At 40.0% G+C, this 17,634-nt stretch overlaps 2 protein-coding genes across 3 annotated transcripts in view; one reads left to right on the top strand and one right to left on the bottom strand.

Moving 5' to 3' along the window:
- Positions 1-1,986: 1,986 nt before the first annotated feature.
- dusp23b (dual specificity phosphatase 23b) lies at positions 1,987-5,842 on the top strand. 2 transcript variants are annotated; one of them, XM_081393876.1, is made up of 3 exons: positions 1,987-2,214; positions 5,219-5,496; positions 5,576-5,842. In XM_081393876.1, the coding sequence occupies exons 2-3, from the start codon at positions 5,227-5,229 to the stop codon at positions 5,762-5,764; spliced, it is 459 nt and encodes a 152-aa protein (XP_081250002.1). In that variant the 5' UTR covers positions 1,987-2,214; positions 5,219-5,226; the 3' UTR covers positions 5,765-5,842. The 2 variants fall into 2 exon arrangements, with proteins under 2 accessions (XP_081250002.1, XP_081250003.1); XM_081393877.1 differs by lacking the exon at positions 1,987-2,214 and adding an exon at positions 3,348-3,355.
- afdnb (afadin, adherens junction formation factor b) overlaps positions 5,816-17,634 on the bottom strand; it is a gene marked incomplete at its 5' end in the record, with an annotated part of 27,637 nt that continues 15,818 nt past the window's right edge. The window contains 11 exons of the mRNA XM_081347839.1: positions 5,816-6,325; positions 7,994-8,042; positions 8,130-8,205; positions 8,854-9,549; positions 12,509-12,667; positions 12,965-13,035; positions 13,108-13,245; positions 13,361-13,479; positions 13,607-13,680; positions 13,766-13,831; positions 14,876-14,950. Of these exons, the coding sequence (XP_081203965.1) occupies positions 6,190-6,325; positions 7,994-8,042; positions 8,130-8,205; positions 8,854-9,549; positions 12,509-12,667; positions 12,965-13,035; positions 13,108-13,245; positions 13,361-13,479; positions 13,607-13,680; positions 13,766-13,831; positions 14,876-14,950 (1,659 nt within the window). The 3' untranslated portion in view covers positions 5,816-6,189. The remainder of the gene's footprint in view (positions 6,326-7,993; positions 8,043-8,129; positions 8,206-8,853; positions 9,550-12,508; positions 12,668-12,964; positions 13,036-13,107; positions 13,246-13,360; positions 13,480-13,606; positions 13,681-13,765; positions 13,832-14,875; positions 14,951-17,634) is intronic.

Raw genomic sequence — 17,634 nt, 5'->3', positions numbered from 1 at the left:
CAACCGCCTCGCTCTACATTATCCCGCTTATTACATGGCTACCTACCAAATAAATCAATAATTTGACACAAAATATTGATTTAAAAAGGAGTTTATTGATTTAAAAACGATTGTATTGCTTCCGCTAAAGAAAATAGTCCGTTCCGTCTCTACGGTTAGAATCCTGCGTCCATAGCAACGCTCTGTTTTTCATGGCAACGGTGTGTTATCCTTATCAGCGGTCTGTTATCAAGAAATAAGATAGATTAGAATTCAACCAAGCCATGTAATAAATATATAAAGAGTTCAGATGCAAACGCCTCTAAAAGTGCCATCTGAAATTTTCTACTAGAATGATCATTTTTATCAAGCTTGTATATTTAAGTTCAATAATTTCACTTAAATGGCAATGCAAATTACCTATTAATTGTCATTTAAGTGAAATTACTTAACTTAAATATACAAGCTTTATAAAAATGATCATTCTAGAAGAAAATTTCAGATGCCACTTAGAGGCCTTTTGCATCTGAACTCTCTCTCTATATATATATATATATATGTATATGTATATATATGTATATATATATATATATATATATATATATATATATATGCTAATATTAGTAGTCAACAATTAGCACGAAACGCAGGGCAAAAATAGTGACATTCGCAAGTACGTTTGGTCAAAATAGTTTTCTATTTTAACTGTCAATGTTTAGTTCTAATTAAATTACGTAATGGGTGGTAAATAATATACACACACACACACACACACACGTATGTATATAGTAGTCAATATTTGAAGTGGATCAAAAAAAGTTCATCGAAGTGGTCCTAAGACAAGAACGGGTATTGTTCAAAATTCAAGTATAACTTTGATGAACGGTTTTTGATCCACTTCAAATGTTGACTACTGTATATATACACATATTTTATTTAAATAAAAATTAGATAGAAAAGATAAATAAAAGATGGACTAAAATAAGTAAATGAGCAAATAAAAAAAATAATTCTAACAGTACAGTGCTACAATGAGTTGGATAAAATTTAATAGAAACTAAATATGTTCTAATCAATATTTAGACATTTATAATATTTTTTTCACAAAATAAATTGGCCTTTTCCACAAGAAACTAAACATGTACGGTATTTAAAAGTTTGAGGAGCTTAGGATGAGCGTCCCTTAGAACAAGGGTGGTATTGTGTGGGTCCGGACTCCGTGGCACAATTGAAAAGCCCTTGCACAAAAACATTGTTTTTCTTTAACCATTGATTCCTGCACAAAAACATTGTTTGTCAGAAGTGGGATTCGAACCCACGCCTCCAGAGGAGACTGCGACCTGAACGCAGCGCCTTAGACCGCTCGGCCATCCTGACATGCTACATGCTAATCACATGCTAATATTAGTAGTCAACAATTAGCATGGAACGCAGTGCAAAAATAGTGATATTCGTAAGAACGTTTGGTCTGAATAAATAGTTTTCTATTTTAACTGTCGAGGTTTAGTTCTAATTAAATTACTTAATGGGTCGTAAATAATTGTCCAGGCTCCTTCTAAAGTAGCAACAGAAGTCATTGTTAAGTGCCGTGGTCTGGAAAATTATTTACGCCTGAAAAATGACGATGGGAAACTGTGGGTTCGAATCCCACTTCAGACAAACACTATGTTTTGTGCAGGTGAATCAATGTATGCGTGTGAATAGTAATTCAGGCAGTAGCCATGGAAGTCTTAGTTGCGTGATAACTGTTACTTCTCTCAGCGCTGGTCGAACTGGGCCAATCACAGTCGTTTATGATTATAGTAAAATGTACGTAATTTAATTCATTTTACAGAGATTACTAAGTTGAATTTTTGTTTATATATCAACTACATGTCGTTGCGGTTATTATAGTTAAATGTTTCATGAAAATAAATGTTTCCAGTAGCACTAAGTCAAAACACTTACTCCGACCTCAATGTGGTTCAATGGAGGATACGGCTTTGTCGCCCTTGAGCGCCCCCTGGAGGAAGAGCCTGCATGTGGCACACAGACATGTGCCACTAATGGTCGAACTCGACAGCTGCTGTCGAGCAGGGGTCAGTTCCAAAGATACGACATTGTATTTGCTAAAATAATATATGGATGAATGCATTGGTATTTAGAGAACAGAAGCAGTGTGTGATTATCAGGGTGTCCAGAAGGGAACCGTTTAGTGGACTGATATGGGCCACGTCGAGTCAACACTGAACTAAGGTAACGTTACAGAGAATTATTAGCCTAACGTTACTTCTATTTGCAATCAAAATAGTCGATTAGTTTACCATGTACACCAAGAACGTGACATAATATATATGATATACAATGTGCAATGCAATAGTTTTGTGGTTACATTATATTACAATATTATTTGAACTCTAAAATTGCATTAAAAAATACAATAATATTTAAATTAGCATTATAAATTGCACTATACAATACAATATTATTTAAATGTAGGCTACATTATCTAACGTTAGCGGTTAAAAAAACTGCATTCATTTTGCAGAAGAGCATTGTTTTGATTGTGTTTCGGTTCGGCAGCGGATGAATATGGTTCTTTCTCATAATTAAACAAACACTGAAACATTAACTGTTAGGCTGTAGTATAATCAGTTTAGATGGAGGATCACAAGCGGACTGGCTGAAGATGTAACTAGCTATAACCATTAATAGACACGGTAACAGTTAATTCCTTGAAAATACATTCCAGCACAGCTAAACCATGGTGACATTAAATGACCCTTCACAATAGATAATGTTTTACAATGAATTTTAGAGCTATGGCAATTTATATGTTTAATAAAATATCTTACTCACCTGCTGAGTAACGCCATCTCTGCGTCGCCTTTACAACATCTCAACCCCCTCAGTTCTCACTGTTGATTCTGGTTTTATTACGATCTCTCTCGCGGTCTCTTATTGCCAGCAGACGCTCCTCTGCTCGGCGTTTTCCTAAAACGGGCGATTCCCCGGAGGTTCAAATATTTAGCTGCAGATCAACCTCTCTCGCTCCTTGTGACAACTAACCTGTACCATTCCCACCGTCCCACACCATACACGATTTGTCAAAGTAGCAGGTGTTATGGGTAAATTGTGGGATCGTGTTAAATTGGGACATGCGCGTGCACTCAAAACATTTTACCTGGCTTCCTAGAACGAGGCGGCAGATTCGCCGAATGCCATTTTCCACGGAACACAAATAAACTAAATGTTTTCCACAATGTTTTGTTAGTATCATTAGTGGACCGTGTTGTTTCCTTGTTCTCTGTTCTCATGTGGGCCTATTTAGTTTTGGCGTCTTTTCATGTCTCGCCTCGCAACGTTATTTTGAGACGTTTGTTTTAACGGAAACTGAGTATGATACTTTAAATAAATTTGAGCGCATTAAATAAAGTTTTTTTTTCTTTGTTATATTTAAATATATAAAAGCTATATTTATGTTCATTTACGTTTTGAGGTTATAAACTTTTATAAAACATTTGTTTTATAATTATCTTTAACATTTATGAAAATTGGAAAAAAAGGATACTGTATTTTCTGAACAATACTAGAACCTGTTTCATCATTCATATATACATTGAACACAGGAGCAAATGGAGAAAACTGCAAGTCATTCACATTGCATTTAAGATATGCATTTTATCCATCTGGTCATCATCAACTCATGACCTTTGACTCGCTAGTGTCATCCTTTACTTTTTGAGCAACAGGAACTATTTTTTATTTTATTGACTATAATATTTTACAATTTATGCTATACTATTTGCTATTTTATTCATAGTTATTATATTGCTACTGTATTATACTCATACTCAAATTTATTTTAGCTTATTAAATGTAATAATATAGGGTAGTGTGCTATAATAATAATAATATGCTATAGAATAAAACTGCCACATATTGTATATTGAACTATAACATCTGAGCTTATATTACAAATATATTTCATAAATTTAAACCGGACTCAAGTTATTCTTTAAATGTTTTACCACTGGAACAAATGTTCAAGGATTATCTCATAATTCGGGGCCCAAGCTGTGATATTAATATTGCTCACTAGATGGAGCCACAGGATACGGAATATCTTAAAGTCCCCCTGTGGTGAAAATCAAGTTTTTAATGTTGTTTATATGTCTATGTGGTGTTTTTAATATGTTTTAAGACAAACCATGTGCAAATTCATAAGTCAACACCATTGCTGAGTATTTTCTCCTTAAAACTGCAGTGAAAAAAAGACAGTCTTAAAAACGTGGTTTGAAATCGCTGGTGTTTCTGACGTCACAAACCACCTTGCGGGTGGGCGGGCGGGCGGGCTTTAGCATATCATTAACTACTGTGAAGCAGGGGAGTCTCAAGAGAAGCCAGGTTATCCCAGTATGTTTTTCTGTTGATATGAAAAATCGGGTATATTTAGCAATATAGTGGGTGAATTATGTATGTGATGTATATTATGATGAACTGTATGTTCTTCAAAGTTGTTCAAAGCCTTTGTAAGTATACAAATTATTAAAAGGCAGCTTTCACCACAGGGTGACTTTAAAACTCATCTTTGATCACCAAAATGACATATTTAAATGTTTTTTCCTGTGAAAAAAAAAAAAAGTCTCCATGCCTTAAAATACCTTGAATGTAACTCTATATCCTTGCTTCATTGAATATACGTTGCGCATAAAAATGCTAATTACCCTGCCTCCACTCACTCACACCAGCTCAGAGATCCAATCGGTCAACTTACTGTAGTAAACATGGCATAATAGCAGTCTAATTCAGCCATATATGTTTGACCAGAAACTAATTCATCAGAAGTGAAAGAGGCTTACAGGCTCGTATACAAGTCGATGTCTCAGAATGGTAATGCATTAATGTTCTTTAAGACAAACCATGTGCAAATGTTTGAAATGTTTTTATTTTCATTTTATTAATTTTTATTGCATGTTTCTGTCATTTTTATTTCAGTTTTAGATATTTAAATAGCCTACTCCGTGAAAATACACAAAAATGTGAAATCTTGCCTTTGCAAGCAGCTTCATATTTTACTCCAGTTAACATTTATTTATTTTTATGATTTTGGTTTTAGATTTAATTATAATAACAGGCCCAAACAGCACTTTAGCAGAAAGATTTGCAAATATGAGACAGTTTTTCCTCAATCCTGCAGATATGCGACAGTGGGCCTCGTTTAGTGCTAACCAATGTTTTAATGTGACTCACGCAACAGAGAAAACTATGGCTTCGGCACAACCTCCAAACTTCTCCTGGGTGGATCCTGGGAAGGTGGCAGGACTGGCAATGCCACGAATGACGGCCCACTATCAGTACCTGCTGGACAACGGCGTCAAGCACCTGGTGAACCTGTGCGAGCGCAAACCTCCTTACCACGACACCTGTCCAGACCTCACCCTTCATCATATCAAGATTCACGACTTCTGCGCCCCCACATTTGATCAGATCAAGAGATTCTTGTCCATAGTGGAGGAGGCCAGTGCGAGAGGACAGGTAAAACATTCTTCATGCACATCTGTGTTCTGCAAATATGTGTTAAGCATCTCTGTGTTTGTCTACTGGACTTTGGCAGGCTGTTGCGGTGCACTGTTTGCATGGTTTTGGCCGGACGGGGACGATGCTCGCCTGCTACCTGGTGAAGAGCAGGAAAATCAGTGGAATCGACGCCATTAATGAGATAAGAAGCATACGCCGAGGGTCTATTGAAACCCGAGAGCAGGAACTAATTGTGGTGCAGTTTCATCAACAAAATAAGGTGTAAAATAAGAAAATGTATATTTTTAAAGCAGATGCTTACAAATAATGCTATATTAAGCAATAAAGAGTTATTTATTTCCAATGTATGTATTTATTTTTGAAGATCTTGACCTTATGGGCAAGGCTGTACAAGTTGCTATCACTGAAAAATATGAAAAAGCAGTGCAACTGTAATTAAATTCACTAAAACATCCTGCCATTTCCACTATTAATACATTCCTACAGGATATTTCTATGACATAGTGCACTATGTTAAAAGCAGTGGTGAATTTAGATAAACTAAGCCACCTTTTTAGTAACTGAAATGAAAAAGTGGCCTATCTTATATGAGTTTACCTTATGTGTATACAATTTTAAAACTCGCATGCGGTTCAGGAGGATCTGGAAACAAATCATGACCTATTCAGCCTTGTGCCCTGTAAAATGATCTTAGTGGTTTGCCTTTTCATCAGGACACTTTGAATTACTTGAAGTGACCATTTCCAAAGAAAACAGCTGCTGACGCTCCTTAAAGCTCAGATTCTCTGGGGCTCGCTGTGTTTTGAAGCTTTTGTGATCCATTTCACTGTAAGAATATAAAAAAAAAAAACAGATTATTACAGGTTTTTGTAAATAATCAATGTGTGAAACAAAAAGATCGCAAGGGCTTAGAATAGACATTTTAAAATGATAATTATTCTTGTTTTAATTCAGTTTTTGTGAGTTCTGTCCTACAGAATAAAATTTCAATACCGTCATATTAAAAAAAAAACTTTGGGTAACAAGTAAACAATAAAACATAATGACAAACACAACAGTGAATGATATAATAAAGATAGAACTGAACTGGGATCTCAGAATAATTTTCATAAATGTCAGATTAAGACAAACATTATAAATTCATTACTGGGCCTGAAGTAACTTTGCTTTAATTTACTTGATTATACATAGTTTACACATACAGCAGTTTTCAGAAAAATCATGTTAAAATGTATCAATTATGATCCATCAGGCTTTTGAATAACTTTTATTTGTTCGTCTCTCAATCATCAGTGTATTGCACAGCATTATATGTTTGAAAACTACAGAGTTTTGATCATAAAACTAAGCATTTAAATATCCTGTTACTAAGACATATTATTGTCAGTTATAAAGTGACAGCTGATATTTATATGCATTTTATTAAAGTATTATACCACTGAGTATTATATCTCATTGATTTACATTACAAGCTATCAAAATGTCATCTTACTTTGTGACCATATAAAGATCATACCAAATTGAATATTTTTGCTCTGAATAAAATGGTGTTTTTTTCTTCCTCAAGTATGATTTCCATATTCTCACTATCAAACTATATGAGCCATGAAGGCCTGATGTATCAAATATGAACTATTTTTTTATGGCCCCCAAAATATTTTGTTCATTCATTCTCTTTTTTTTTTATCAAAAATTGAATGTGGTTAAGTTTAATTTAAAAAAAAAAGCAACATTTTGAGCAAAAAGCTGAAAAAATCACGTTTTTTTTTTTTTTTTTTTTTTTCAAAGACTACAACATGCATAAGCAAAGCTTCTATGACCCTCTACCAAATGGCACCCTAAACCCTCATTCACTATTGTTGGTCCCTATGTTAGTCCACTGATACTGTTCAGCTGAAGGAGTGAATAAAACGAGTGAGTGAATTTCGGACAGCTGTTGAGCGTAGGCTACATCGGTTGTACACTCGATAGTGCAGTGCAATGTGGGATTGAATGAGTGCACTCAATAATGTCCACTATGGTTTCAGACACCACTACAAATGGCTGTCCCTTTAAATAGTGCTCTATTTGAGGGTGTAAGGGGCGATTTCGGATTCAGCCCTGGTTTTTGCTTCACCTGTGTTTTGATCCGGAGATTCTGTACTCTTTCAGGAGATGTGAAATAGCGTCCCCTACCATACAACACTGAAAACATAGATTGCCGGAAAATTCCGTCAATGGCAGGAAAAGAGTTAAATATTTTTGCCTTAAAAAAGGTTCTATAAACTGTTCCACTTCGAACTATTCAGGGGTTGTTGTTTTTTTGGACTATTATTTAATATTTCAGGCTTTACAGGGTTAAATTGAACTGAAAAGTCATTATATTACCATTAAAATAAACATAGTCTGAGAAACATTGACTAAAGTAAACAATGAAAATGACACTCTCCCCTATTTTGGAGTGTTAAAAAGCAGAATTGCAGTGAATAATTATGAATTTTGGGTTGAGACTCACCTAGAAGACAACTTCATGTCACATCCCATAGATTCATGTTTGATTCCATCTGCAATTCCAGAAATCAATGTCAGACAAATGTATCAAGTCTAAACCAATAGTAATCAGCGATTGATTTTAAAATACTGTCCAATACCTTTCGAACTGTCCTCTTGAGAAAAGTGGCCTTCCTTTTGCTGGTCAGCCGAGCTTTCATTCTTCTCACAGTTACTCTAGAATGACATTAATAAAATGTGTTTTGGTGTTAAGTGTCTCTCGGTATGTGGTGTGATGTTTCATATGTGTTTTATTGCTGTTGCACTCAAAGAGAAAATTTATTGACAATTAAAGGGATAGTTCACCCAAAAATGAAAATTAGCCCATGATTTACTCACCCTAAAGTTATCCTAGGTGTATGGCACTCTTCTTTATATTAGTTATATTAAAAAATGTCCTAGCTCTTAAGCTTTATAATGGGAGTCAATGGGTATATTTTTTTGGAAGTCCATTAAAGCAGATCCATCCATGATTAAAGTGCTCGAAACGGCTCTGTGGGGGTTAATAAATGCCTTCTGAAGTGAAGCAATGTGTTTGTGTAAGAAAAATATCCATATTTAAAACTTTATCGACTAAAATAACTAGCTTCTGGCAGACGGCGGTACGCAAGTCGACTTACGCCAAAAGAGTAACACTTGACGATGTATGACGTAGGATGTAGGAGTAGCGTCAGCTTTGACGCCTCTCGCGGTTCAAATAAACAGGGCTGGGCAACCGCATTCCCTGCGTACATCATGGGCTAATTTTCGTTTTTGGGTGAACTATCCCTTTAAGTAGTTTTGTTATTGTTATTGTGATGTTTCAGTTATACTAAGAAAACTCACCACTACATCACTTCCTGTCTGAAACCTCTTCCGTTCTGCTCCGGAATGACTCTCATCATCATCCTCATCTTCATCCCCGTTGTGCTGGTACTCCTCTAGTCTCCTCTGGAACTGCAGCTCTAGAGAGAGTCTGCGCAGACGTTCACTCTCCTCTAGGGTGCGCCACACTTTAGCCTGCAGATGCTGCACTTCCTGTCCCAGCCGGTCTGCAGCAGCAAGTTTACTCGTCTTCTCGACCACTTTCTGCTCAAGATTAGCACTTAAACGTTCTGAGGCTGTGTTATTCTGGGATGTCTTCACCGATGAGTGGAAGACAACAGTTTTTTTCTTAAGGACCTGCTGTGGTCTTTGAGATGGTGATGTATTGCTCTGATGTTGATGCCGATGATGTGCTGGAGAAATAATTTGGGTTTCCGCAGGCTGGCGGAATGTGCTAAATGAAAGACTGTTGGCTTGTGGCGAGTAGGGGACGTCCATTCGTTTCGGCTGCGATAGAGGGACGGACTGGGTGGTTGTCGGGATCTTCCAGAGTCCATTTTTGTGTCCCATGCTGGACAAGCTGGAATCCATTGGGCTTATGGTTGAAAGGCTGTTCCATTTGCTCAGGTCTTGCTGTTTCTTCAAGTATCTTGATCTGTCCTTAAGAGAGCGTCCTTTTTCTACACTCCAAAGATTGTCTTGAGAATGTGCCTGTTTCTGTGAGATTCAACAGTTATTCTTTGTGAATATGGGTGCAATTTAATTAGAATTATATATATATATATATATATATATATACATATACATACATATATATATATATACATACACACACACACACACACACATATATACAGACCCTTTCCAAAAAATTAGAATATCATGGAAAAGTTTATTTATTTCCATAATTCCATTCAAAACGTTAAACTTCCATAGATTATAGATTCAGGGCCCACAACTTAAACGATTTTAAGTATTTAGTTGTTTATTTGTACATAATTTGGGCTTCCAGCTCATAAAACCCACGAAAACAGGATTTAAAAAAAATGTAATATTACACGAAATCACACAGTAATTAGGGGAGAGTGGGGTGAGTTGTGCCAGTTTTTACTCAAAGTGACTTTAAAGTGAGGCCATGACAGTAATGCCTTCAACTTAAGGATGTACATGCATTTCAGGATGTTGTGCATCCCTGAGAATAATAACTTTGGATCTGAAATAAATAGTTTCAGAAATATAGCTTTTGGGAAAAAAGTGGTCTCATGGCACAACTTGCCCCTGGTGCGGGGTAAGTTGTGCCTTTTGGGGAAATATGTTGGGGTAAATTGTGCCAGTGCTTTCTGAAGTAAAACAGAACATTTTACTGTTATGAACCGTATGCTATATGAAAGCAAGACAAATTCAATACAAAATGACTAATTTAAGGTTTATTTAGATATTGTCACCCTGGAATACCATAGCATGCGTTTTTCCTATATGGTCAATTGCATAGGGATTTTGTATTGAACACAACTCTGGATCACAGTGTCACAGAGACAAGGGGGCGGGCTCATTTTACTCAGACGACCAATCAGTCTCTCAGGATCATTGTGAAGCTACGCCCTAGCAACCATTTAGAGCACCATAGCAACACAATATATGATATTTGTGATTCATTTCAGGCAAAAAAGGCTTTGGCAATAGATGCCTGTTGACAGAACGCTGTCTGTCAATTATGTAACATAAGAATAAAGTTACTAGGCTAATTTCTAAACATCCTATTATGACTTAGGCCACTTAAAAACTGAATAAAACTTCTCTTTAATAACACAGTGCAAACTCAAAACTGAAATCAGTGTTAGCTAAATTAAACAAATAGCAGGCAGGCCTAAGTCAAACAATGATGAGGAATGCCCATCTCCTCACTTCTCAAGATTATCCCCTGTGAGTATGTAGGTCTTTAGGTGGTCTGGATCTGGCACAACTTACCCCATGCCCTTTGGCACAAATCACCCCAGACCCACAAGTTTGAAAAACTAGCATGATCCAGCAGTTAAGAGCTAACATCATGCTAACTGTATAGACTCATTGTGTAGCCTACTAAAGCACTAAAACATGTGTGAAATGTTTTCAAACTTGTCTATAATTGTCCAGACACTACAATCAAAAAACCTTAATCATAGAAAATTTACTTTGAAAGGGAAAAAACAGTTTTTTGCACTAAAATGTGCTTAACTCTCATGCCATGTATCTCTCTTCTTTGGAGGATGAGTAAAATTGATTGCTTTTCAAAATTATGTGGTCACACGACCAAATTATTCTATGGTTTTCCAGAACAAGGGGTGGAACTACTTCCCCCCCTGGCACAAATCACCCCACTCTCCCCTACACAGTGTCTACCAGGACATTTTCAGAGCACTTCATGCTTCCTTCATTTTCCCGCAGGATTTGCACCTGCCCACACTGCCAAAAGAACCAAAACCTGGTTCGATGAACATCGTATCACTGTGGAATTACTGTGTGAATTCATATTAAATTTTTTTAAAATCCTGTTTTCGTGGGTTTTATGAGCTGGAAGCCCAAATTATGTACAAATAAACAACTAAATACTTGAAATCGTTTAAGTTGTGGGCCCTGAATCTATAATCTATGGAAGTTTAACGTTTTGAATGGAATTATGGAAATAAATAAACTTTTCCATGATATTCTAATTTTTTGTAAAGGGTCTGTATATATATATATAGAGAGAGAGAGAGAGAGAGAGAGAGAGAGAGAGAGAGAGAGAGAGAGAGAGAGAGAGAGAGAGAGAGAGAGAGAGAGAGAGAGAGAGAGAGAGAGAGAGAGAGAGAGAGAGAGAGAGAGAGAGAGAGAGAGAGAGAGAGAGAGAGAGAGAGAGAGAGAGAGAGAGAGAGAGAGAGAGAGAGAGAGAGAGAGAGAGAGAGAGAGAGAGAGAGAGAGAGAGAGAGAGAGAAAGAGAGAGAGAGATAAACACACACACAATAATAAAATGTAAAACTTTTTCAGTTATAGTCAATTATAATATAAAGTTACTTACTTATATAACTATTCTTGTAAGGGCCAAATGTCCTCACTTATATAGTTAAATATTATGACTACTGACAGTTAAAGACATTTTACTGGTTCTTACTAGTTAAAAAGGCTTAGAAATCGGCCAAAACATGTTTTTATTTAAATCTAGTGCTTTGCACATGTTTCTGTGATGAGTAGGTTTAGGTTTAGAGGCAGGGGTTTGGGTTAGTCCATAGAAAATATAATTGACCTGATATAAAAATCAATGGAAATCGATGCCATGTTCTCACTAATATAGTGAAACAAACGTGTGTGTGTGTGTGTGTGTGTGTGTGTGTGTGTGTGTGTGTGTGTGTGTGTGTGTGTGTGTGTGTGTGTGTGTGTGTGTGTGTGTGTGTGTGTGTGTGTGTGTGTGTGTGTGTGTGTGTGTGTGTGTGTGTGTGTGTGTGTGTGTGTGTGTGTGTGTGTGTGTGTGTGTGTGTGTGTGTGTGTGTGTGTGTGTGTGTGTGTGTGTGTGTGTGTGTGTGTGTGTGTGTGTGTGTGTGTGCGTGCGTGTTTCACAACTAGCCCCGGTCTCCTCTGTCTGCAAAGTTATTATGCTTCTGATGAAAAAGATTATGGAAGCACAAATATCAAACATGGCAATAAAAGTGCAACACACAAATACCATAATGTTGATCTTTTGCAGATCCCTGGAAAATGCAGAAATATGCTGAGGTTTTTCTGTGGTTCCGGGTACTTTATTGCTGTGCAGTTTGGATGCTGGCAGGGTCAGATATTCTCTGTGATAAGTTTCTGTGTTTAAAAGAGTGTTTCTGGGTTTCACCTGGGGTGACATATAGAAATATATGAGATAGTGAGGTCAAAAGAGCAAAAACATGTATCTGTACCAGGGTTATTATCATTAACTAAAACTGAAACTCACACCAATACCATAAAAATATTATTTGAAATAAAATAAACATATAGCCTACATACATACATACAGACAGACATATGCATATATGAGGATGCCGCCGCCTGAATATATATATATATATATATATATATATATTCCCATTCAAAAAAAAATAATATATATATAATAGTATAGGCTATCAAATAGTATATCAATGATACTCACAGAATCCATTAAATTGTCAGTGGATAGAGATAGCTTTATCTTTTCATGGAGAACTGGATCAACAGGCGTATCTGACGGAAACAGAAATAGAGCTTAACAACCTAAAAACAAACAAAAAATGATGTGCAAATATAAACACTCACATGTCAGGTTGGGATTTGAAAGATACTCCAGTTTCTTCTTAAGCAATTTCTGGTTTTGTTTTGTGTTTGCTCTGCTGATTGAGTGCTGGTTTCTAAAGGTTACTGGTGGTCTTGATGGAGGTCCACCATTATCATGATCTAACAAACATGAAACAAAAGCATGCATATATTCAAAAGCCATAGATTATATATTGAAGTGTTTCAGATGGTTAATGCATAATTATAGTAATTAAATGTGCATAATATTTACTACCTTTAGAAGTTGTTTGTGTCGGCTGGGTAAATACTCCCTCAAACCCGTAATATAAAGCTGCTGACTTGAGAGTTTCCAGTGTTACAACTGATCCAGTGTGCATTATTATCTCTGCAGCCCTGAAAAGGATCATTATTAAATCAGTTTTCACTTCCAAATGTGCATTAGTTCTTGTCATGCCTTGCCATACGCACATAAGAGACTTAAATAACACTACATAATTAAGTAATATTCTGATTATTTCACCTTTCCTGTGACACTCCCATGAGACTTTTGCCATCCACACTCAGTAACTGATCTCCTGGATTCAGTCTCCCATCCTTCATCAAAACTCAATAGTAAATAATATGATGCAAATAGGCACATTTATGGATCATGCTTTTGTTTTTGCACAACGATACTGACCACATTTGCTGCTCCTCCCTGGACGACAGATTTGATAAAAATGCCAAGCTTCTCCTGTCCAGCCCCCTGTAGGATATACAGTACATATATATGTTATACGGAACACAAATGAAGATCTTTTTGATGAAAATCTTTATGAAAAGTTCATAAAGAGATTGTAAAATGAATCCATATTAATTAAGCGGTTTAGTCCAAATTTTCTGAAGAGACTTGATCGCTTTATATGAAGAACAGATTGAATTTAGGCTTTTATTCACATATAACATTCATCAGCTCACACATAAGTTGTGATACTGTAAATGGAAGCTCAAGCATGTTTGATTGATGTGCGAGAACCAATGAGGTTCATTCTTGTATTAAGCAGCACGTTTGAGCTTCAGCAAGAACCAATGAGGTTCATTCTCATGTTACGCAGCACCTTTGAGCTTCTGCAAGAACCAATGAGGTTCATTCTCATGTTATACTGCATGTTTGAGCTTCAGCAAGAACCAATGAGGTTCATTCTCATGTTATACTGCATGTTTGAGCTTCAGCAAGAACCAATGAGGTTCATTCTCATGTTACACTGCATGTTTGAGCTTCAGCAAGAACCAATGAGGTTCATTAATGTGTTACGCAGCATGTTTGAGCTTCAGCAAGAGGTTTGTTCTGGCGCATCAAGCAGGTTCGGTTGAGCTTCTGTTTTATGTTCGCTGATCAATGTTAATATGTGAAATAAAAGCCTAAATTAAATCTGTTCATCATATAAAGCAATTGAGTCTCTTCAGAAAATTAGGGCTAAACCGCTCAATTCATATTTATTAGTTTTACAATCTCTTAATAAACTTTTTGAAGCATCAAAGTAATAGTTATGTAGCTGTCAATGGAGGGAAAGATCGTCAAAAAGATCTTCATTTGTGTTCCAAAGATAAATGCAAGTCTTACAGATTTTTGGGTGAACTAACCCTTGAATGTAAATGGTTCATACAGCTGTTCATTGTTTTGTTAGTTGACAGTGCATTGACCAATGTTAACAGACACAACTGTTAACTAATGTAGTTAACTAATGTTAACAAATGAAACTGTATAGTAAATTGCAACAAAATCACTAATAACTGAACTTAGTCTTACCTTGGCGGCCACAATGCTCACTCCCATTCCACCATGCAAAGGTTTCTTTAGAGTTATTTTCACTGGATCTGGTTTCTAATATTGATAAAATAACATATATAAAGAGTGTTTCAGAATGAATGCAGAAAATCTGAATAACAGTTAAATGCAGCAACAGCTCCTCCAAAGTCCAGATGTACTTGATGGATAAGGACGAGGTTAATTACTACCTGTCACATTCACGGTCTGTCATCGTCCTGTCTGCACTACAGTTCCCAGAATCCTCCTTGTTTCCACACCTGAACTCACTCCCTTCATTACCCACCTGTTCTTCATCATGATCTGCATCACCTGTCTTGTGTTCATCTGTGTGTGTATTTAAGTTCCTGGTTTTCACTCTGCACTTGTCGGTCAATGTTTTATGTTAGGCGATCTTTGCCTGAGCACATGCTCCCTGTTCCTTGTTTTTGTGAGATTGTGAATTAAAACCTTGGATTACTTCATCTGCGAGTTTGCCTCCTACTTCATCTACCCTGCAGCCTGACAGATTGACCGACCATAAATAAAAAGAAAAGAAGATGGAGATCTGGAAGCAGGCCTTTGTGGGAACCCGCCAAGCTGTGTTCAGGGGGATCCGTGGAGGTCACAGGGGAGGATATGGGCGATATGGGGCCAGACACTTTTTTCAGCACCAACATCCCCACGTCCAACCAGAACCTGAGCCAGTCGTCTGCAGAATCAAACACATCTCCAGAGATGATGACTTCTCTGATCTCCCTCCTCTCATCAGTCCAGCCGAGCCTGCACTTCACGCCAGTCCAGCCGAGCCAGCACGTCACGCCAGTCCAGCTGAGCCTGCACTTCACGCCAGATCTGCCGAAGCCAAGGCAGTATGCGTCATGCCCGCCGCGCCTGAGACAGTGAGCGTCATGCCCGCCGCGCCTGAGACAGTGAGCTTCATGCCCGCCGAGCTAAAGACTGACAGCGTCATGCCCGCAGAGATTTTGTTTTCTTTTATTCCGCCGAGCTTGAAGCTCCCTTCGCCGCTGGTTCCGTCCAGCTCAAAGCACTCTTCGCCGCTGGTCCTGCCCAGCTCAGAGCCCTCTTCGCCGCTGGTTCCGCCCAGCTCAGAGCCCTCTTCGCCGCTGGTTCCGCCCAGCTCAGAGCCCTCTTCGCCGCTGGTTCCGCCCAGCTCAGAGCCCTCTTCGCCGCTGGTTCCGCCCAGCACAAAACCCTCTTCGCCGCTGGTTCCGCCCAGCTCAGAGCCCTCTTCGCCGCTGGTTCCGCCCAGCTCAGAGCCTTCTTCGCCGCTGGTCCCGCCCAGCTCAGAGCCTTCGCCGCTGGTCCTGCCCAGCTCAGAGCCCTCTTCGCCGCTGGTTCCGCCCAGCTCAGAGCCCTCTTCGCCGCTGGTTCCGCCCAGCTCAGAGCCCTCTTCGCCGCTGGTTCCGCCCAGCTCAGAGCCCTCTTCGCCGCTGGTTCCGCCCAGCACAAAGCCTTCACCGCTGGTCCTGCCCAGCACAAAGCCTTCACCGCTGGTCCTGCCCAGCACAAAGCCTTCACCGCTGGTCCTGCCCAGCACAAAGCCTTCACCGCTGGTCCTGCCCAGCACAAAGCCTTCACCGCTGGTCCTGCCCAGCACAAAGCCTTCACCGCTGGTCCAGCCCAGCACAAAGCCTTCACCGCTGGTCCTGCCCAGTACAAAGCCCTCACCGCTGGATCTGCCCAGCACAAGGCCCTCACCGCTGGATCTGCCCAGCACAAAGCCCTCACCGCTGGATCTGCCCAGCACAAGGCCCTCACCGCTGGATCTGCCCAGCACAAAGCCCTCGTCGCTGGATCTGCCCAGCACCGAGCCCTCGTCACTGGATCTGCCCAGCACCGAGCCCTCGTCGCTGGATCTGCCCAGCACCGAGCCCTCGTCGCTGGATCTGCCCAGCACCGAGCCCTCGTCGCTGCCCTGCACCGAGCCCTCTCTGGTACCCGGGACTTTTCCCAAGTATTTTTGGGGGGGGGGGCCATAGGGCTCCGTCCTGGCCACTCGAGGGGCCATGGCCACCTGAGGGGTCCTCACCACCATGGCCACCTGAAGGGTCTTCACCACCATGGCCACCTGAAGGGTCTTCACCGCCGTGGCCACCTGAAGGGTCTTCACCACCATGGCCACCCGAAGGGTCTTCTCCGCCATGGCCACCTGAAGGGTCTTCTCCGCCATGGCCACCCGAGGGGTCTTCTCCGCCGTGGCCACCCGAGGGGTCTTCACCACCGTGGCCACCCGAGGGGTCTTCACCGCCGTGGCCACCCGAAGGGTCGTCTCCGCCATGGCCACCCGAGGGGTCGTCTCCGCCATGGCCACCCGAGGGGTCGTCTCCGCCATGGCCGCCCGAAGGGGCTTCTCCGCCATGGCCGCCCGAAGGGGCTTCTCCGCCATGGCCGCCCGAAGGGGCTTCACCGCCATGGCCACCCGAAGGGGCTTCACCGCCATGGCCACCCGAAGGGGCTTCACCGCCATGGCCGCCCGAAGGGTCCGCACCGCCATGGCCGCCCAAGGGGTTGTCTCCGTCCTGGCCACGCCCACAGCCTGCTCCACCGTGACCACACCCACAGTCTGCTCCGCCCTGGAGGCTTCCTGCCTTGTCTCCCTTGCCTTGTCTTCCCCGTCAGCCTCCAGGGCGCCCACCCTCCCACCCCCTTGGTCTTTCTACGGCGCGAGGACGCGCCTACCGGGAGGGGGGAGTAATGTCACATTCACGGTCTGTCATCGTCCTGTCTGCACTACAGTT

Source organism: Scardinius erythrophthalmus, assembly GCF_964197995.2.
Source record: "Scardinius erythrophthalmus genome assembly, chromosome: 19".
Lineage (NCBI taxonomy): Eukaryota > Metazoa > Chordata > Actinopteri > Cypriniformes > Leuciscidae > Scardinius > Scardinius erythrophthalmus.
Note: the sequence above shows the minus strand (reverse complement) of the source record. Positions and strands in the feature narration are given on the sequence as shown.